The 20,052-nt window shown below is 69.5% G+C and overlaps 1 protein-coding gene across 5 annotated transcripts; it reads left to right on the plus strand.

Annotated features, from left to right (window-relative positions):
- The first annotated feature begins 1,074 nt into the window (after window positions 1-1,074).
- LOC114022507 (basic proline-rich protein) lies at window positions 1,075-19,796 on the plus strand. 5 transcript variants are annotated; one of them, XM_043545029.1, is made up of 16 exons: window positions 4,627-4,781; window positions 6,872-6,924; window positions 8,668-8,780; window positions 10,364-10,438; window positions 11,772-11,909; window positions 12,252-12,329; window positions 13,678-13,829; window positions 13,964-14,018; window positions 14,344-14,418; window positions 14,607-14,727; window positions 15,020-15,215; window positions 15,249-15,590; window positions 15,624-17,041; window positions 17,440-17,603; window positions 19,133-19,190; window positions 19,408-19,796. In XM_043545029.1, the coding sequence occupies exons 1-16, from the start codon at window positions 4,774-4,776 to the stop codon at window positions 19,500-19,502; spliced, it is 3,141 nt and encodes a 1,046-aa protein (XP_043400964.1). In that variant the 5' UTR covers window positions 4,627-4,773; the 3' UTR covers window positions 19,503-19,796. The 5 variants fall into 5 exon arrangements, with proteins under 5 accessions (XP_043400965.1, XP_037754451.1, XP_043400964.1 ...); XM_043545028.1 differs by having other exon boundaries at window positions 15,249-17,041; XM_043545030.1 differs by lacking the exon at window positions 4,627-4,781 and adding an exon at window positions 1,075-1,312 and having other exon boundaries at window positions 15,020-17,041.
- Window positions 19,797-20,052: the final 256 nt, after the last annotated feature.

Genomic DNA, 20,052 nt, shown 5'->3' on the forward strand with positions numbered 1-20,052 from the left:
GCTGCTGGGAGCTGTGCACAGAGGGTACTGCCCCTGCATTTTTCCAGCTGGCCAGTCCTGGCTCTGCGAATATTTTCCTGGGGCTTTGGGGTTTTCGTTGGTGGTTTCATTGACCAAATAAGGGAACAGGCCGCTCGCTGCTGCGGCCTCTGCCAGCTGCCCCAGGGCCAAGGGCTGAGCAAACGCCAGATTCCAAAGGGGGGGGGGGCAGCGCTGCCCCCTTCAGCCTGATGGGCTCCCAGGATGGGAGATGGAGCCGTTGGGGAGCTGCCTCCCAGGGCCACATTGCCTGGGACAATGACAGCCCCTGGGGACAGAACGCGGGGCCCAAGCAATGCAGCAGGCCCCATCAGAGCCCGGCTCCCCGTGTCATGGGACCATTCGCCCCCCAGCCTGGGGACCTCGCACACTCGGCCCACACATCCTCCCGAACCCCAGAGATGTTGCTTCTGCACGGCCACTGCCCCCCAGCCCCCACTTGGGGCGTCCCAGGTAGTGCCCCGGCAGCCCCGAGCACCGGTGCACCTCCTGCTGGCTGCTTCAGCAACACCTGCACGTTTCCGCAGGCCCTACATAAACTGGGTCTGCCACCGATTTTCAGCTGGAGACAAATGGGGGCGAGCCCCAGTGGGATCGGACAGAGAGAAGGACATGCTGTGCTGGGCAGCTCCAAGCTCTACGTGGGTGCTAAGGACTTGTCTACACTTCAGAGTTAATGTGGATTAAGTAGAGTGCAAATTTAAAGTGCACCAGCTACTCTGGACTAAGTCCATTGGGTGCAGAAGCCCCAGTGACTGAGTCTCACAGGAGCTCCTAGATCAGAATCCCCACTGGACAGAGGGGGAAACTGAGGCACAAAGAGAGGGAGGGACTCACTCTAAGGCATTACACTGCGTCATGAACAGAATCCAAGTCCTGGCTCCCAGCCCTCCTGGGCTCTTACCAGAGCCCCACACTCCCTTCACACTACTGGGGACAGAACCCAGGAGTTCTGGTGCCCCACTCCCCTCCCAGAGCGGGGGAGAGAACCCAGGAGTCCTGGCGCCCCGCCCCCCCCTCAAACCACTAGCCCAACTCCCCCCCCCGCCGCCCGGAGCTGGGCAGGGCTCCGGGTCCCTCCCTCCCCCCCGCGGGCTGGGACCGGGGCCGGGCAAGGCGGGGCCGGCGCGGGGCTCCCTCGCCAGGAACTTTCCGGCCCGGCAGAGCGGGGAGCGCGGGGCTGAGCCATGAGCCGGCCCGACCTGGACACGCACCGGCTGGCGCTGCTGGCCGCCAAGGAGGACATCGCGGGCCGCCGCGCCTCCGCCGGCTGGTGAGCGCCGGGCCGGGCCGGGCCGGGCCGGGCCGGGCGGGGGGCGCGGTGGGGTGGGGGCTGCACAGTGGCAGAGAAGGGTGGAGGTGGGGGCAGTGCGGGGGGGTGCAGTGGGGCGGGGGCTGTACAGTGGCAGAGAAGGGTGGGGGTGGGGGGCAGTGCGGGGGGGTGCAGTGGGGTGGGGGCTGCACAGTGGCAGAGAAGGGTGGGGGTGGGGCGCTGTGCGGGGGGGTGCAGTGGGGTGGGGGCTGTACAGTGGCAGAGAAGGGTGGGGGTGGGGGGCAGTGCGGGGGGTGCAGTGGGGCGGGGGCTGTACAGTGGCAGAGAAGGGTGGGGGTGGGGGGCAGTGCGGGGGGGTGCAGTGGGGTGGGGCAGTGACAGAAGGGTGGAGGTGGGGGCAGTGCGGGGGGGTGCAGTGGGGCGGGGGCTGTACAGTGGCAGAGAAGGGTGGGGGTGGGGCGCTGTGCGGGGGGGTGCAGTGGGATGGGGGCTGTACAGTGGCAGAGAAGGGTGGGGGTGGGGGGCAGTGCGGGGGGGTGCAGTGGGGTGGGGGCTGTACAGTAGCAGAGAAGGGTGGGGGTGGGGCGCTGTGCGGGGGGGTGCAGTGGGATGGGGGCTGTACAGTGGCAGAGAAGGGTGGGGGTGGGGCGCTGTGCGGGGGGGTGCAGTGGGGTGGGGGCTGTACAGTGGCAGAGAAGGGTGGGGGTGGGGCGCTGTGCGGGGGGGTGCAGTGGGAGGGGGGCTGTACAGTGGCAGAGAAGGGTGGGGGTGGGGGGCAGTGCGGGGGGGTGCAGTGGGATGGGGGCTGTACAGTGGCAGAGAAGGGTGGGGGTGGGGCGCTGTGCGGGGGGGTGCAGTGGGGTGGGGGCTGTACAGTGGCAGAGAAGGGTGGGGGTGGGGGCAGTGCGGGGGGGTGCAGTGGGGTGGGGCAGTGACAGAAGGGTGGAGGTGGGGGCAGTGCGGGGGGGTGCAGTGGGGCGGGGGCTGTACAGTGGCAGAGAAGGGTGGGGGTGGGGCGCTGTGCGGGGGGGTGCAGTGGGATGGGGGCTGTACAGTGGCAGAGAAGGGTGGGGGTGGGGGGCAGTGCGGGGGGGTGCAGTGGGGTGGGGGCTGTACAGTAGCAGAGAAGGGTGGGGGTGGGGCGCTGTGCGGGGGGGGTGCAGTGGGATGGGGGCTGTACAGTGGCAGAGAAGGGTGGGGGTGGGGCGCTGTGCGGGGCGGTGCAGTGGGGTGGGGCGCTGTGCGGGGGGGGCACAATGGGGCGGGTGTGTGAGGAGGTTTGGGGGACAGAACAGACTCTCCCGGAGCCCTTTGCTCGGAGCTGAGGCTCAGCGGTGCTCTCTGCCCCCCGCTGCCCCCTTGGTGGGGTTGAGAGACCAGGAACTCAAGGCAAAGCTGGTGTCACTGGCATTGCCCGGGGCTCGGGCGCTGCCCTGAGCCCAGGCCCGTGGGCTCCTGGGTCTTCTCCAGGGAGTCACAGAGCCACCGAGCCTGCATTCTGTGCACTGTTCCCTCGCCACAGGGAGCAGGAGCTGGGGAAACTGAGGCACGGAGCAGGCAAGTGGCTTGCCCAAGGTCACACAGCAAGTTAGTGTGAGAGCCAGAACTCAGGAGTCCTGCCTCTCTGTTCTCCCCTCCCCCCCCCCCCCCCGGACTCCACTCTCTCCACAGAGGTGGGAATAGAACCCAGGAGTCCTGCCTCCCAGCCCCCGCTGTTCGAAAGCTCGCTGGACCGCAGGGTGTTTGGGGGAAACAGCAGCTGTCTGGCTGCCAGAGAACAATTCCTGTTTTAACCCGCACCTCTAGCAAGGCGCTGCCAGGCTGCCTTTAACCCGCCCCTCCCAGCTGCCACTGCCCTCCCACAGGGAGTCATCCCCCCCCCCCCCCCATGGCGGGAGCACCAATTGCCCCTCCCCCAGGACAGTGGGATTTCTGCGAGCGGAAAATGTCGAGGTTGCAGTTCTGCGGAGTGGCTGGCTGGGGTTTTTTTTTTGGGGGGGGGGGGGGGGCTAGTGAGCGGGGGAGGGGAAGGTGGGAGGACCCTGGTTATGAAATGACCGTGGATTTTGGACTTGTTTTCCAAGCCGCTTAACCCAGAGGAGTTCACGGCACTCGCCGGACAGGAGCTGGGCTGCTGAGCTCTGCTAATCCAGGGAGTGGCTCTGGGGAAGGCCATAGGGACAGGAGACTGGACCTCCTACAGCAGCAATTCTGTCACCTCCCAGGAGGGGGCGCTGTGGGGGGCGGGGCAGGAGCGCTGGCTGGGGTGGGGGCCCCTGGCGACTCCAGCCCTGGCCTCTCCCAGCAGGATCCCAAAGCGCCAAGTAAGGCCACAGGGCAGGGACTGCGGGTGCGTCACTGGAAGCCAGCAGCGGGATTCAGGGGAGCTGCACGAGTTATCCGGGTGCGGATTGAGCCCGGACTCTGGGGCCATCGCACTGCCCTGGGGTGCCCCTCTGGTCCCGCGGTGGCACCGGGATGGGCCCTGTGGAGACGTGCCGGGAGGAGGCGCTGAGGCATGCGGGGGCGCGGGGGTAGCGAAGCTCCCTGGGCCCTTTAGTTTTCGGCCCTGGAGCGTGCTGCCAAGTCTCGTTCCCTCGCAGAGGGGCGGCTCCGGCTAAGGCCTTGGCCTCCAACGAAGGCATTGGAGTTAAACAGACATTAGGGACAAGCAGCCATCCCGTCTCCCGCACCCTCTCCACGGGAGACAAGCCCCGCAGGAAGGAAGCCCCCCCATTAACTCGCCCTCCCAGGCCAGACTCTGTCCCTGGCACAAGGCTGCAGGAAAGACCCCCAAGCCCCCTGACGCTGGGCCCAGGCTTGGCTCTGCAGGACAGGCTCCCTCCAGTCTCGCGTCCCCAGCGCCCCTCCTCCCTCCCCACGGCGCTGGGACGGGAGCAGGGCTTCCTCCAGAAACCACATGCAGCTCTGTGGCTTGGCCTGTTTCTCTTTGGGCCCAACTGAGCGGTGACGTCGCCCTGTGGGGACGCTGGGCGCAAGCCAGGCAGGAATGCAGGGGGCAGCGGCAGGCAGGAGCTGGGGGGGAGGGGCTGAGCCCCCATCACCATATCCCCCATCTTAGCCACCTTCCCTGCCCCCCAGGTGCATGGTACCACTGCTCTGCCCCTCACCCTGACTCTGGCCAGCCCCCACCTGCACTGGGGTTCCCTGGCACCAGGGTGTTTTTACTGTCTGTGCAACGCCTTCCCCAAGGGTTGGCACCCATTTCCCGCGCCCCACCCAGGCCACAAGGCGCCCGTGTCAGTGAAAGCCATGCCCAGCGCATGGCCCAGCCGTGCTGTGGGAAGCCAGAGCAGCTCCAGATTTACACCAGAGCAGGATCTCGCCCCCGTCGGTCTCTGGCATGCCAGACCTGCCTGTGTTCAAATGAACACGCAGAGCCACATGCGTGTTCCCAGAGCTCCGCAGCGGCGTGTGCTCGGAGCAGAGCGTGTTGTCACATGTACTGGTAATTGGCGCCGTGCAGAGACAAAGGGAGCTGGGGGGAGCGCGGGCGGGTTGGGGAAGGCTTGGGGAGACAGCCTCCCTGGAGAGAGGGACTCAATTCGCCGGGATCCGAGCCAGCTTCTCCCGGTTCTAGCGCCCCGGCCGCGGCTCCAGGCTCCTCCTGCCCCAGGGGCTGGGGCTGCTCACAGGCTCGTGCCCCAGTCTGTCTGGCTTGGCCAAGAGGCACCAAAAGGGTCTGTGATGGGTCCCGGGTCAGGGGGACTGGCCTATAGGGCAGCTTCTGTGTACGTTACTCCCCCCACATTATCCCCCCCTTGCTGGGCCTCAGGATCGCTTCAGATGCACCGCAGCGGAAGCTGAGCAAATTAATTGAATATGTCGTGTCTTGGAATGGCAGCATTGCAGGGAACAGGGCCAGAGAGCTGGGCGGGGAGCTCCCGGCGACTCCAGCCCCGGCCTCTCCCAGCAGCGGGCACTGGGGGGGGCAGGCAGGGCAGGGCAGGAGCTGGAGCGGGGGAGCTCCCGGTGACTCCAGCCCTGGCCTCTCCCAGCAGGGGGCGCTGTGGGGGTGGGGCAGGAGCTGGCTGTGTCAGGAGGGAGATGGGGGGGAATCAGTGTGGGAGTGCTGCCCATTGGGGCTGTTTGTGGGCCACGTGCGCCCCTTTGCGCTGAGCCAGGCAGGGGGACCTGGCAGGGGTGCTCTGGCCACGGGTCCTCCTGCCATCGTGCCAGATCCTGCAGCCCCATTGTCCTGGAGCGGATGCACTTCCATACCCTGAGCCAGGAAGGGGCTGGGGCGGAGGAGAGGCCGGGACGGGGAGGGGCTGACCGGAGGGGAGGCCGAGATGGGGGGAAGGGGCTGACCGGAGGGGAGGCCAGGCCTGCAGGTGTCCTGGGGGTCTCTGGGCAGGGGCAGAGCAGCTGGAGCTGCAGAGGCTGGGGGTGAAGTGTGTGGGGCAGGGGCTGGTGCTTTCCTGTCCCACTGGCCCCTGAGCGGGTGGCATGTGCCATGAGGGAGCCCAAGTCCCCAGGGTGGGAGAGGAGCCTGCAGCCCCTGGCCCCCAACCGCTTTCCTGTCTGAGCCTCTCAAGGGCCTGCAGGAAAGGCCCGTCCTCTGTGGCCGTCCCGGGCGGGGTGGGGGGGTGCAGGGGCTGGGCACTCGGGAGCAGGAGACCTTTGCAGTTTGACCCCGAGCACTTGGGGATGGAGCAGCCTGTGCAGGGCTGGGGCTGGCACGGGCGGGGAGGGCTCTGCCTGCGGCAGAGTGACTGGCATACGCTGGGTAACCGAGGGCTGGCCCCCCGCGGGGGGTGGGGAACGCAGAGGAGTGAGGCAAGGCGGGGTATGGTGGAGGGGGACGCTAGGCTGTCTCAGGCCACTCCCTCGGCCCGGAGATGGATCTGCCCCAGAGCCCCGGACAGGAGATGGGAGGGGAGCATGTTGTCTGACCCCCTTTGGACTCTGTATTGCAATAGACCTGCTGGGTGCGGGCCGTGTGCCGCCGTGGGTCAGAACCGCCCCGTCCCCTACACCGCCCCCCGCAGGGCTCTGCGCTCTGCACCGCCGTGGGTCAGACCCGCCCCGTCCCCTACACCGCCCCCCGCAGGGCTCTGCGCACTGCACCGCCGTGGGTCAGACCCGCCCCGTCCCCTACACCGCCCCCCGCAGGGCTCTGCGCTCTGCACCGCCGTGGGTCAGACCCGCCCCGTCCCCTACACCGCCCCCCGCAGGGCTCTGCGCACTGCACCACCGTGGGTCAGAACTGCCCCGTCCCCTACACCACCCCCTGTGGGGCTCTGTGCCCTGCACCGCCGTGGGTCAGAACCCCTGCTGTATGTTACACAGACGCCCCACGCAGGCCTGGGGTCACTGTTCCCGGCAGTCTGGACTGTCTCTGTCCTGCCAGACTCTGGATCCAGCCCCCGGCTCGGGCGGTCAGTATAATGGGCCAGTGTCTGTGGAGGGGGTTGCTGGGCTGGCAGCCCGGGGGGGGGGGGGGAAGCAGGTGTTCGAGCTGGGGGTGGTGGAGGAGAAGATTGGTTGCCCCAATACCCCCCGCCCTGTCTGACCTCCCCTTCTGCCCCGCTCCAGGGCCATCTTTGCGTATGGGAAGCACAATGAGCTGAAGCTCCTGGACTCGGGAGGTAAGAGGTGCCGAGGCCCTGGATCCACAGCCCCCTCTCCCAGCCGCCCGCCCCGCACGGCCACAGCTAAGGAGCCGTCCCCGGGCGCTGCCCCCCGGCAGCTCTCTAACGCCCCCCGCAGCGTGGGCCGGCGTCCCGCTGAGAGACCTGCCAGCACCCCCCACGCCGGGGCCGCACCCAGACGCAGGAGAGATTCATCAGTAGTCACAGAACTGGGGCTCGCTTCGCAGCGCCCCCTGGGGCCAAATGGGGCCAGCCCTGACGGCCGGGGAGAGCGCCCCCCGCTGAGCCCCCCGCCCTGCTCCCTGCAGCCCAGCGCCCCCTAGTGCAGCCCTGACGGCCCGGGGAGAGCGCCCCCCGCTGAGCCCCCCGCCCTGCTCCCTGCAGCCAGCGCCCCCTAGTGCAGCCCTGACGGCCGGGGAGAGCGCCCCCCGCTGAGCCCCCCGCCCTGCTCCCTGCAGCCCAGCGCCCCCTAGTGCAGCCCTGACGGCCGGGGAGACGCCCCCCGCTGAGCCCCCCGCCCTGCTCCCTGCAGCCAGCGCCCCCTAGTGCAGTCCTGACGGCCGGGGAGACGCCCCCCGCTAAGCCCCCCGCCCTGCTCCCTGCAGCCCAGCGCCCCCTAGTGCAGCCCTGACGGCCGGGGAGACGCCCCCCGCTGAGCCCCCCGCCCTGCTCCCTGCAGCCCAGCGCCCCCTAGTGCAGCCCTGACGGCCGGGGAGAGCGCCCCCCGCTGAGCCCCCCGCCCTGCTCCCTGCAGCCCAGCGCCCCCTAGTGCAGCCCTGACGGCCGGGGAGACGCCCCCCGCTGAGCCCCCCGCCCTGCTCCCTGCAGCCCAGCGCCCCCTAGTGCAGCCCTGACGGCCGGGGAGAGCGCCCCCCGCTGAGCCCCCCGCCCTGCTCCCTGCAGCCCAGCGCCCCCGAGTGCAGCCCTAACGGCCGGGGAGACGCCCCCCGCTGAGCCCCCCGCCCTGCTCCCTGCAGCCCAGCGCCCCCTAGTGCAGCCCTGACGGCCCGGGGAGAGCGCCCCCCGCTGAGCCCCCCGCCCTGCTCCCTGCAGCCAGCGCCCCCTAGTGCAGCCCTGACGGCCGGGGAGACGCCCCCCGCTGAGCCCCCGCCCTGCTCCCTGCAGCCCAGCGCCCCCTAGTGCAGCCCTGACGGCCGGGGAGAGCGCCCCCCGCTGAGCCCCCCGCCCTGCTCCCTGCAGCCCAGCGCCCCCTAGTGCAGCCCTGACGGCCCGGGGAGAGCGCCCCCCCGCTGAGCCCCCCGCCCTGCTCCCTGCAGCCAGCGCCCCCTAGTGCAGCCCTGACGGCCCGGGGAGAGCGCCCCCCGCTGAGCCCCTCGCCCTGCTCCCTGCAGCCAGCGCCCCCTAGTGCAGCCCTGACGGCCCGGGGAGAGCGCCCCCCGCTGAGCCCCCCGCCCTGCTCCCTGCAGCCAGCGCCCCCTAGTGCAGCCCTGACGGCCCGGGGAGAGCGCCCCCCGCTGAGCCCCCCGCCCTGCTCCCTGCAGCCCAGCACCCCCTAGTGCAGCCCTGACGGCCCGGGGAGAGTGACCCCCGCTGCCCCCCGCCCTGGCCCAGCGCCCCCTGTGTGGGCAGTAGGGATAAGGATGGATAGGGAGGCTGCCCCAATACCCCTCCCCCAGACAGGGAGTGGGGGCAGCAAGCAGTGGGGGTCTGCCCAGTGTCCCCTGGAGCACTCTGAGGGGCTGGGCCCTGCTAACCCCCCCCCCCCCGGTGTTATTGCAGCCGGCGGGGCAGAGGAGCTGGCCAGGAAGTTCTCCAGCAGCAACGTCATGTACGGCCTATGCCGCGTCCCGGACCCCGGCTCCGAGCAGCCCCGCGTTGTCCTCATCAACTGGGTGAGAGTCAGGGGACGGGGGGCAGGCCCTGCACCTGCAGGCAGGGTGGGCATGGAGGGCCCCAGCCCCAGCTGGGGAGGGTCCCTTTGCCCTCCGCCAGGGGTCAGACTTACTGGGGGTGCTTATAGCGCCCCCTAGTGCCTGTGGCAATGCAGCACCCACCTGAATTTTTCTGGGTCCCTGTTTGGGGGGGCTGGGGCTGGTTGGGGACCTGGGTCCCTGGTTGGGGGGCTGCTTGGGGGCCTGGGGCCTGTCCCAGGCTCCTCATCAAGTGCTGTGGGGCCTCCCCACCCGCTGGCAGGGCCCAGCTGCTACTGCTTCTCATTCCTGCTCATGGGGGCGGGGCGAGGGGGGCACGGGTTGGGGGGACTCTGTGGATGGGTGGGTAGCAGGGGGTTTCGGGGACGGCAGGGGGTCACATATGGGGCCCTAAGCAGCTCCTTGTCTCTCCCAGCCCCGTGGCATCCGACGGGGGGCGGGGCTCGTCGGGGCTGGGTACCCCCTGCAGGCCTGCGTGTGTGCAGCCCCCGGCGCAGGGCGCTGCGTGTGCCCCACGTGCCCTGAATACCCCACGGGCCGCACTCGCGTTACTGACATGGCCCCACCTGGGGCGCAGGCTGTTCTCCGCTCTGCACAACGCAGCCGCGGCCCCCTGGAGGGCCAGCGGTGGGGGGCTGGGGGCGGCAGGCCCTGGCCACCCCCACTTCCACAATGAGCTACTCCAGCTCTGGCCTCTTGCAGCAGGGGGCACTGTGGGGCATGGGGTGGGAGCCCTGGCTGTGGGGGAGCTCCCCCTACTCCAGCTTTGGCCTCTCAGCAGATTGGGGTGCTTTCTTGCCCCCGACACCTGACTCCCCAGTTCCGAGAGCTCTGGGGCCGGCTGCCAGTTCCCCCACACCCGGCCCTGGTGCTGTCTGAGCAGAGCCTGGCTGCGAATCTGATCCCTGGGGGAGCCCCCGAGCGAATCGATACTGTCCTGGGCGAGCTGCCCACCCAGAGCCCCCCGGGGTCCGTGGTTCTGGGCAGCAGGGCCCCGCCCTCCGGAGCAGGGGGCCTCCAGCTCTGGGAGCACGGACCCTGCGCTCAGCGCTCTCCGGCTCCAGGCAGGCACTCCCAAAGACAATTGCACACTGCAGGGTGGGGTCAGTTGGGGGTTCGATTAAGGGGGCCAAGTGACAACCAAGGGGACGTAAGGGTCTGCAGGATGTCTGAGGGGAGATCAGGGGGACGGGGGGCAAGTGGGCACTTGGACGACTGAGGGGAATGGAGGGAAACTGAGGAAGGGAACCTTTGGGCTGACTCCTGGGACAGCGCCCTGCAGGGGAGTGGACTCTTAGGCGAGCCCCAGCCCTGGCGACGAGTGCAGGGGCCACCTGCCGAGCTCAGTGAAATTCTGTATCCACAGAGAGGCGGGGGAGCCGGGTCTCTTCTGGGGGGCCCCTTCTCCAGGGGCTGCAGGGGGAGCACACGGCAGCCAGACATGGAGGCGCAAAGCCCAACAGGGGGTGGAGTGAGCTGGCCTGGTCTGGGGCCCTGCTCTGGCACCGGCTGCCCGGCTGAGCTGATGTCTGCTTGGTGCCCAGGTGGGGGAGAAGGTGCCGGAGTCCTACAGACAGACCTGTGCGGGGCATCTGCCTGCCATCAAGGCCTTCTTCAAGGTGAGCTCCTGCCCGGCGGGCGGCACCACAGGGAACTTGGGCATTGCAAGGGGTACATGAGAGACAGGAGTCACAGAGACTGTCTGAAAGGGGGCGCTGTGGGGGAGCTCTGGGCTACTCCAGTCCCAGCCTGCTCCAGCAGGGGGCGCTGTGGGGAGCAGGGTAGGAGCTGGCTGTTGAGGGGTTTCCTGGCCACTCCAGCTCCGGCCTCTCCCAGCAGGGGGCGCTGTGGGGGGGTGGGGCAGGAGCGCTAGCTGTGGGAAGGGGGGTTGTTCCTGGCCATGCCAAATCCGGCCTCTCCCAGCAGGGGGCACTGTGGGGGGCGGGGCGGGAGCGCTGGCTGGGGGGAGGGGTTTGTTCCTGCCCACTCCAGCTCTGGCCTCTCCCAGCAGGGGGCGCTTTGGGGGGCGGGGCAGGAGCGCTGGCTGTTGAGGGGGGCTCCTGGCCACTCTAGCTCCTGCCTTTCCCAGCAGGGGGCGCTGTGGGGTGGGGTGTGTCCAGCCTTTGTCGCCGTTTCAGCTCCGGGCTGTGGCTGTCTGGCCGCTCCCCCGCACTGCCCTGGCCCCTGCCACGTCCCTGGTGTTTGGCTTTGTTTCCGTCCCACTCGCTCCCTGGCTCTCCCCCAGCTCCCTCGGACACCCCCTCAGCCCCCCCCCCCCCCCCCCCCCCCCCCCCCCCCCGAGCTGGGACCCCTGCCCTGGGCAGCCCCTGGCCTTCGGACGCTTTGCTCAGCACATTCCCACCACTGCTAACTCGGGCTCTGCCATTCCCAGCCTGGCCCGGCTCCCTGGCCCCGGACCTGGGGGGCTTTCCCCGGGCAGGAAGGGGGTGGAGGGGCAGCTGGGGCCCCTCTCCAACCCCCCTCACCCCGTCTGTTGCTTGTGTCTCCCCCGTTCCCAGCGCTGGAGCCTTCGCTCAGTGCAGGGGTGCTCCCCTCCCCCCAAGGGCCAGGAGCCGGCCCCTGGTGAGTGGCCCTCTCTGTCCCACCCTCCCCCAGCCCGGGCACCCAGCCCCCTGCATGGCCTAGCCCCAGCAGCCAGAGGGGAACAGTCTCCACCCTCTGGAGCCCAAGAACCTATAAATACCTGGGAATGGAGCCAGGGATGGGCAGGAATCTGCCAGAGACAGGCTGCAACCAGCCAGCCAGCGTCCCGCCCGATGCGGGCACGGGCCGGAGCTGGGAGCAGGATGCATCCAGGGCCTGTGCCGGGAGAGCCGCCTTCCCCGCTCCCAGGCTGGGGTGGGAAGGACAGCTGGGCTCCCCTTGGGGGGCTCCCCGGCTCCCAGGCCCGGGGTGAGCAGAGGTGAAGCTGTCCTCCCCTCCCTCGTGCAGGAGGCCAGCCTGGTGCTGAGCGCCCGCCGCCCCGAGGAGGTGACGCAGGAGGGGCTCCACCACGTGCTGTCCCGGCTCGCGCCAGCAGGGGGCAGCGTCCCCAGGCGAGCACCAGCCAGCAGCTCTGAGGAACTGGTGGTGAGTGGGGGGCGGGTGGGGTTGGCGGGGGGTGGGGGTGAGGGAAAGTGCGTGGACTGGGGCCAGACGGACAGAAGCTGTGGGGTGCATGGAGGGAGGGGCCGCTGGGGTTTCCCTCTGGGCTGCATTGGCACTTGCTCCCTGCAGACGCGCCAGGCTGGCATGTGCTGCACCGGGCGCAGACGGGAGCCTGGTCGGGGCAAGGGGGGGGTGATGCCGCATGCAGGGCCCTGGGACCCTCCCCCCTCACTGAGCTGCCATGGCCCAGCACAGGGATGGAGATGTCCCAGGGAAAGGGCTGCTCTGAGCCCCCCTTGGACCCATTTCTGCATCTCCCCGCAGGGCACCAACTACAGAAAAACGAACCCTGCCCTGGAGATCCGCAGGACCAAACGGGACTCGTTCTGGGCGCAGGCCGAGGTGAGCAGACAGCGCAGTCCCAGGAGACCCCCTGCACAGGTCATGAGCCCCACCCCAGGCCCTGCCCCATACCTCTGCAGCCGGGAACTGCACCCACAGCCAGGGCTCCTGCCCTGCTCCCCACAGCACCCCTTGCTGGGAGAGGCTGGGGCTGGACTAGCCCGGAGCTCCCCCCACAGCCAGGGCTCCTGCCCCGCGCCCCACAGCGCCCCCTGGAGCAGGTTTAATCAGGAGGTGCGGGAATGCGGAATGAGTGGGACATTTGGATTAGTCTAGTGGTTCTCAAACTTTTTTTTCATGGACCACTTGAAAATTGCTGAGGGTCCTTTCCAAATGTTGCTTGTCCCGTTAGCTCGCGAGTGCAAAGCGCTTTGGATAAAAGTGCTAGGTACAAAAACTTATTAATAATTAATTTATTTTGTTCTACAAATAAAAGCACACAGCTCATATTTTAATATCAGTCCTCTCTCCCCGCCGTGGCAGCCCCCGAGCTGGGCTGGGAAGGAGGGGGGGGGGGGGTCTCTCTCCTGCCATGGCAGTCCCCGAGCTGGGCTGGGAAGGAGCAGGTTCTTTCCCTGGCTGCTGCAGCCCTGGAGCTTGAGAAAGTTGTCTCTTTCTCTGGCCGCCGTCCCAAATTCTCCCCCACCCCCTCTTCTCACCCCACTGCCCCTACCTACTTCCTATTTCCCCCACCTCACCCCACAGCCCCCTCCCACCTATCCCCTAGTCCTCCCAAGGCCACCACCTCACCTTACATGTGGTGGGTGGCCCTTCATTCTCTCGTGTGTGGCGGGCCAGGTGCGCACCTTAGAAGGGACTATCCGCGGACCACCTGACTGGAGCTCGCGGACCACAAGTCCCTCTGTGCTCCTTGCTCCCAGGGCCAGGCTCTGGCCTCCCCGCCTCAGGCTGATCCCTGTGGGGTTCTGGGCTCTGATCCTGCCCTGCCCCCCCGTGGCTCCCGTCGGGGCTGAGTCCCCCAAATGTTCCAGTGAAGGGGGGTCTCAGGCAGGTTCCCTGTGGGAATGTGGCCAGTGCTCTGTTGTATATGCTGCCCCCGGTGCATCCCCACAGTACTGCCCTGCGGGAGGCGACTTGGCCCCTGCCTTGGCAGTAGGGCTGGTTGGAAACGCAGAGGGTGGGGACAGTGCCTGGGCAGGGGGTCTGGGCCAGGTGCTGACCTCCCCACCTTGCTCCGGGTGTTGGTGGGAGCTCAGCACCTGGACTCGGGGATCGGTCCCTGCCCCTGCCCTGCAGGGATCCCCTCGCTGCCCTGCCCCCGCCCCGGTGCTGGAGGCTGTTTGGGGTCCCCCGGAGCTCAGCCCCCCGTGCCCTGTGCTGCACCCAGAGGGAAGAGGAGCAGCGGAAGGAGGAGGAGCGCCGGCGGCTGCTGGAGGAGCGCAGGCGCTGGGAACGTGAGCGCATGGAGGAGGAGAAGAGAGAGGCGGCTGAGCGAGAGCGCAAGTTCAAGGAGAAGGAGAGGCTGATCGAGGAGCAGAGGTGAGTCCCCCAGGGCTGCCAGGCCTGGCGCCCCTGCCCCATCCCGCAGGCCTGCCTGGGGGCCCTGCACCCGGCGGAGCCAGGCCCCGCCAGGGCTCGCGAGCTCCTTGGCTGACCTGGGTCCCTCCCTGCAGGAAGGAGCAGGCGCGGCTGGAGGCCGAGGAGCGGAGGAAGGAGAAAGCCCGATGGGTGAGTGGAAGCTGTGCCCGCCCTGCCCCTACGTCAGGGAGCCGGCAGCCAGCACTGGGCTGGCGGTGAGGTGGGGCCGAGCAGGAGACGGGGCCGGCAGGGGAGGGCTGGGGGCCGCGCCGGAGCTGGGGTGGGCACAGGCTGAGTACGGAGGGGCACAGTGCGTCTCGCGGCTGGGAGCCAGCCCCCAGGAAGGAGCATGAACCAAGGCAGGCAGCGTGCAAGGAGCTGGGGGGCAGAGGACGTGGGGGCCCAGCCCCCCTCGAGCTGCCCCCACTGCTAAGTGCCCCAGCTCTCTGAGGGTCTCTACCCCATCCCGTCCCAGGAGCAGCAGCAGCGGGAGCACGAGGAGGCCATGCGGGACCGGTTCCGGCGCAGCGAGTCCATCGAGAAGGCAGTGGTAAGTGATGGGAGCCTAGAGAGAGAGAGCGCCCCCTTCTGGGCCAGGCCTGTCCTAGCCTCCTGCCCCCCGCCTGGCCAGGACGCCTCCTGCTGGGCCAGGCCGACACTAACATCCTCCCCACTGGGGCCGGGATGCAGAGCCCCCTGCCCGGCCCCTCAGGCCCCCCCTCACTCTGTGCGTTGCAGGAGGCGGCCACGCTGGTCTCCCAGCGCTCACAGAATCCCCGGGAGTTCTTCAGGCAGCGGGAACGCTCCAGCTCCACTTCGGGTGCCCAGTCGCCCCCCTCGCCCCTGGGTGTCAGGCCAGGTGAGTGTCTCAGCCCCCGGCGCCTGCGCTCCCCTGGGCACTTTCCGCTGGATGCGGGATTTGGCTTCACTTCCTGTCCTGAAACCCTGCCTTGCTGGGAGCTCTCGGATCAGGTTTGCTGCCTGCAAACCAAGCCTGCCATTTGCTGGGGGCATGAGGGAGCTATTAGGGGCCTACGGGTTAAGCAGCTGCTGAGTTCCCCCCCGAGGTGGCTGCATGACAGTGGTGGGTGATGGTGCGGGAGGGGCAGGGGAAGCAGCTGCTGACAATCTCCTCTGTGCTTTCCCCCCAGGAGCACCCCACAGGCCCTACCTGCGCTACCAGCGCAGCCTGACTGAGTCTGCCTACATCTTCCGCCGGCCAGAGCCCCCCGCTTCGCCGGGTGACTTCCTCCCGGCCCCCTCCAGCCCTCGCACCGAGTCCCGCTCCAGCACGGCTGCCCCTCCTGCCAGTCCACGCAGACCCACACCCCTGCCCCCCGCCAGCCTGCCCAGGGCCAAACCCCTGCCCCCCACAAGCCCGCCCGGGACAGGGCCCTTGTCCCCCACCAGCCCGCCATGGGCCAAACCCCTGCCCCCCACCAGCCCGCGCGGGACAGGGCCCCTGCCCCCCACCAGCCCGCCTTGGGCCAAACCCCTGCCCCCCACCAGCCCGCCCAGGACAGGGCCCCTGCCCCCCACCAGCCCGCCCAGGACAGGGCCCCTGGCCCCAGCTATTCAGCCCAGGACCAAAGATCTGTTCCACATCAGTCCAGATGGAACCATGACTCTGCCTCCAATCAGCCTGGCTGAACCCAGGTCTCCACCCCCTGCCCCCTCTGCCAGAGCCAGGTCTCCACCCCCTGCCAGCCCTCCCAGAGCTGGGTCTCCACCCCCTGCCCCCTCTGCCAGAGCCAGGTCTCGACCCCCTGCCAGCCCTCCCAGAGCTGGGTCTCCACCCCCTGCCCCCTCTGCCAGAGCCAGGTCTCCATCCCCTGCCAGGCCTTCATCCCCTGCCCCCTCTGCCAGAGCCGGATTTCCATCCCCTGCCAGCCCTCCCAGGGCCGGGTCTCCACCCCCTGCCAGCCCTCCCAGAGCTGGGTCTCCAACCCCTGCCCCCTCTGCCAGAGCCGGGTCTCGACCCCCTGCCAGCCCTCCCAGAACTTGGTCTACATCCCCTGCCCCCTCTGCCAGAGCCAGGTCTCCATCCCCTGCCAGGCCTTCATCCCCTGCCCCCTCTGTCAGAGCCGGGTTTCCATCCCCTGCCATCCCTCCCAGAGCTGGGTCTCCATCCCCTGCCAGCCCTCCACCCCCTGCCAGCCCTCCCAGGGCCGGGTCTCCACCCCCTGCCAGCCCTCCCAGGGCCGGGTCTCCACCCCCTGCCCCCTCTGCCAGAGCCGGGTCTCCACCCCCTGCCCCCTCTGCCAGAGCCGGGTCTCCACCCCCTGCCAGCCCTCCCAGGGCCGGGTCTCCACCCCCTGCCCCCTCTGCCAGAGCCGGGTCTCCACCCCCTGCCAGCCCTCCCAGAGCTGGGTCTCCATCCCCTGCTAGCCCTCCACCCCCTGCCAGCCCTCCCAGGGCCGGGTCTCCACCCCGTGCCAGCCCTCCCAGGGCCGGGTCTCCACCCCGTGCCAGCCCTCCCAGAGCCGGGTCTCCACCCCCTGCCCCCTCTGCCAGAGCCGGGTCTCCACCCCCTGCCAGCCCTCCCAGGGCCGGGTCTCCAACCCCTGCCCCCTCTGCCAGAGCCGGGTCTCCAACCCCTGCCCCCTCTGCCAGGGCCGGGTCTCCATCCCCTGCCAGCCCTCCCAGGGCCGGGTCTCCATCCCCTGCCAGCCCTCCCAGAGCCGGGTCTTCTCCACCCCCTGTCTTTCCCAGAGCTGGGTCTCCACCCTCTGCCAGCCCCCCATGCCCTGTCAGCCCTCCCAGAGCCGGGTCTCCACCTCTTCTCTCTCTACCCCTGGCTAGCCCCCCTTCCCCAGTGTCTCTGTCCCCCAGCATCCCCCATGGGGTGGGGTCTCCAAACCAGCCCCCAGCTATATTTCCGCCCATGGAGGAGGCTCCCCTATTGCTCCAGGGCCCCTCTGAGGGCTCCCTCCTGGCAGAGTCGGTGCCCACTGAGGGGCCCCACGACCGGCTCCCAGATGTGCAGACTGGGCCTCTTGCTGATCCCACTCGCCCATCACTGGCCGTGGGGCAGCCTGCTCCAAGCTGCCCGGTTCTCTCCAGCGCAGGTTCCCTCTCCGTGGAACCTCTGCCCCAGCCAGCGCCCTCCTGGCCCTGGCAGCCCGGCCCCTCCACAGCTGCAGCCCCCCTGCCTGGCGAGGACCCCGGGGCAGGTGGGTGTTCGGGGCAGAACGGTGCCATCGCGCGTGCACACACCAGGAGCTGCCGGGCTGAGCCAGCACTGGGGTCACCTGGGCTGGCAGGTCTGTCCCGCTCCCCCAGCACGGCCCCCAGCAGGAAACCCCCCAGCGGGTCTGCCCCCCACCCCCAACACAGCCCCCGGCAGGAAACCCCCTGGGGAGGGCACCACGCAATGCTGCTTGGCCGGCTGTCACTCGGGGGCGTTCTGCGCCGGGGGGAGGCGGCGGGGTTCCTGAATTGCCGTCAGCCAGGCTGGCGGAGTGGGGTACCTGATGGAGCCCAGCAGCCCCTGAGCCAGCTTGGACTGTCGCCCGCTGCTCTGGCAGCAGAGCGAGTGCCAGGCACTCAGCCCTCACCCGTCTCCCCGTAGGTGGAGAGGCACGGGTGGAGCCCTCCCACGGGCCTTGCCTGGCGCCAGGGGCCAGCCCGGCCGAGCTCCTCCTGGAGTCAGGACACAACGGCATAGCAGGGCAGGAGGCCAGGAGGTGGCCAGAGCTCACGGAGCTGGAGCTGGAGCTGGAGCCAGGAGAGAAGGTAACGGAGCCAAAACCTATGAGGAACTTTAATGTCAGGGGGTGGCAAGTTCAGGACATGGGGCCTTTCCCCTTCAGGAGGCACCAACTCCACTCTGCCCCAGGGCTGGGGGCGGCGAATGGGGCCTTTCCCCTCTAGGGGGCACTGGCTCCGATCTGCCCCAGGGCAGGGGGCTGGCTGGCTCAGGGGGGTGGGGAATGGGGCCTTTCCCCTCTAGGGGGCACTGGCTCTGATCTGCCCCAGGGCAGGGGGCTGGCTGGCTCGGGGGGGTGGGGAATGGGGCCTTTCCCCTCTAGGAGGTGCTGGCTCCGATCTGCCCCAGGGCAGGGGACTGGCTGGCTCGGGGGGGGGGGGAATGGGGCCTTTCCCCTCTCGGGGGCACTGGCTCTGATCTGCCCCAGGGCAGGGGACTGGCTGGCTCGGGGGGGTGGGGAATGGGGCCTTTCCCCTCTAGGGGGCACTGGCTCCGATCTGCCCCAGGGCTGGCTGGCTCGGGGGGGGGGGGGGAATGGGGCCTTTCCCCTCTAGGGGGCACTGGCTCCGATCTGCCCCAGGGCAGGGGGCTGGCTGGCTCGGGGGGGGGGGGGGGGATGGGGCCTTTCCCCTCTAGGGGGCACTGGCTCTGATCTGCCCCAGGGCAGGGGGCTGGCTGGCTCGGGGGGGGGGGGGGGGATGGGGCCTTTCCCCTCTAGGAGGTGCTGGCTCCGATCTGCCCCAGGGCAGGGGACTGGCTGGCTCGGGGGGGTGGGGAATGGGGCCTTTCCCCTCTCGGGGGCACTGGCTCTGATCTGCCCCAGGGCAGGGGACTGGCTGGCTCGGGGGGGTGGGGAATGGGGCCTTTCCCCTCTAGGGGGCACTGGCTCCGATCTGCCCCAGGGCTGGCTGGCTCGGGGGGGGGGGGGGGAATGGGGCCTTTCCCCTCTAGGGGGCACTGGCTCCGATCTGCCCCAGGGCAGGGGGCTGGCTGGCTCGGGGGGGGGGGGGGGGGAATGGGGCCTTTCCCCTCTAGGGGGCACTGGCTCTGATCTGCCCCAGGGCAGGGGGCTGGCTGGCTCGCTCAGGGGGGTGGGGAATGGGGCCTTTCCCCTCTAGGAGGTGCTGGCTCCGATCTGCCCCAGGGCAGGGGGCTGGCTGGCTCGGGGGGGTGGGGAATGGGGCCTTTCCCCTCTCGGGGGCACTGGCTCTGATCTGCCCCAGGGCAGGGGGCTGGCTGGCTCGGGGGGGTGGGGAATGGGGCCTTTCCCCTCTCGGGGGGAACCGGCTCCAATTGGGGCCCATGTCAGGAGCTGTTTCCATGGGGCATCAGCTCCGGCTCCCTCCGCAGGTGCCCCCATTGCAGCCCCCTCCCGTCACCTGCGGCAGGCTGCCCAGGCCCTGGACCCCAGAGTACCTGCCCCACGGGGAGCCAGTGGGAGCAGGGAGGGGGCACTTTGCCAGTCCCAGCCGGTCTGTTGGCAGCCTGGCTTAGTCCCACTGCCTAGGTGAGAGCTGTGCCCCTGCCCCCCTTCAGCGCCCCTCTCGTCCCGCAGGGCGCCCTGAGCGGCGGTGCCAAGCTCCAGCTGCAAGCGGCGTGGGATCCCCCCGCAGGTACCGCGGCTCCGGCCTCCCACTCCGCCCTGTGCCACCCCACTGCGGGGCTCCCCCAGGGGGCGGGGGAGGGGCTGCCCTGGCTGGGCTCCCCCGGGAATGGGGTTGGCGGGGGAAGAGGCGGCCTGGCCAGGGTGCCCTGCAGAAGGGAAGGGAGGGCTGGGGGGGCGATACCCCAGCAAGGGCCCCTGTCGCTGAGCTGCCGGTCTCTCCGCAGGGGGCACAGCCTGGGTCTCTCTGCAAGGCGGCGCCAGGCAGGTGGCGCTGGAGGGGGGGGAGGCCGTCGCAGGCCCCTCCCCCCCCACGGCATAGAAAGCGGGGGCTGCCGGACCCCAGCACTCGCCTCATCCCACAGGGCCAGCGTGGGCTCGGCTTTACTGACTGCGACTCGCCGCAGGGCTGCTCGGATCGCGCCCCCCGGGGCTGTTCTAAGAACCAGCAATTCCCCCCCACACACGCTCTGGGGGTGCCTGTGGGCCCAACCCCTGCACTCTGAACCCCTGGCACCCTGTTCTCTGCTCGCTGGGTGAGCCCCCAACCCACCACGGTACCCTGGGTCCTGGGCTGTGGCCTCCAAGGCCTAATAAAGGAGCTGTGGGAACTTGCCATGGGTCTGGCTTTGGCTTCTCTGCCCCTCCCCTGCCTGTGAGGCTGGGGCACCTGGACGCATCCCCACTGTGGGGCCCAAGGCCACTGAGCCAGCCTGGCACAGGGGGGCTTTGTTGAGGCATGGCCCAGCCCTCCTGCTGGGGACAAGGTTCAACCGCTCGCCCCTGAGCCCCCAGCAGCTGTGGGCAAAGCAGCCCCCCCCTTCCATTCTCGCCAGGGCTGGGGGTGAGGCACGGGGGGGCCCCGTAGCTGG

Source organism: Chelonia mydas, chromosome 4, assembly GCF_015237465.2.
Source record: "Chelonia mydas isolate rCheMyd1 chromosome 4, rCheMyd1.pri.v2, whole genome shotgun sequence".
NCBI lineage: Eukaryota > Metazoa > Chordata > Testudines > Cheloniidae > Chelonia > Chelonia mydas.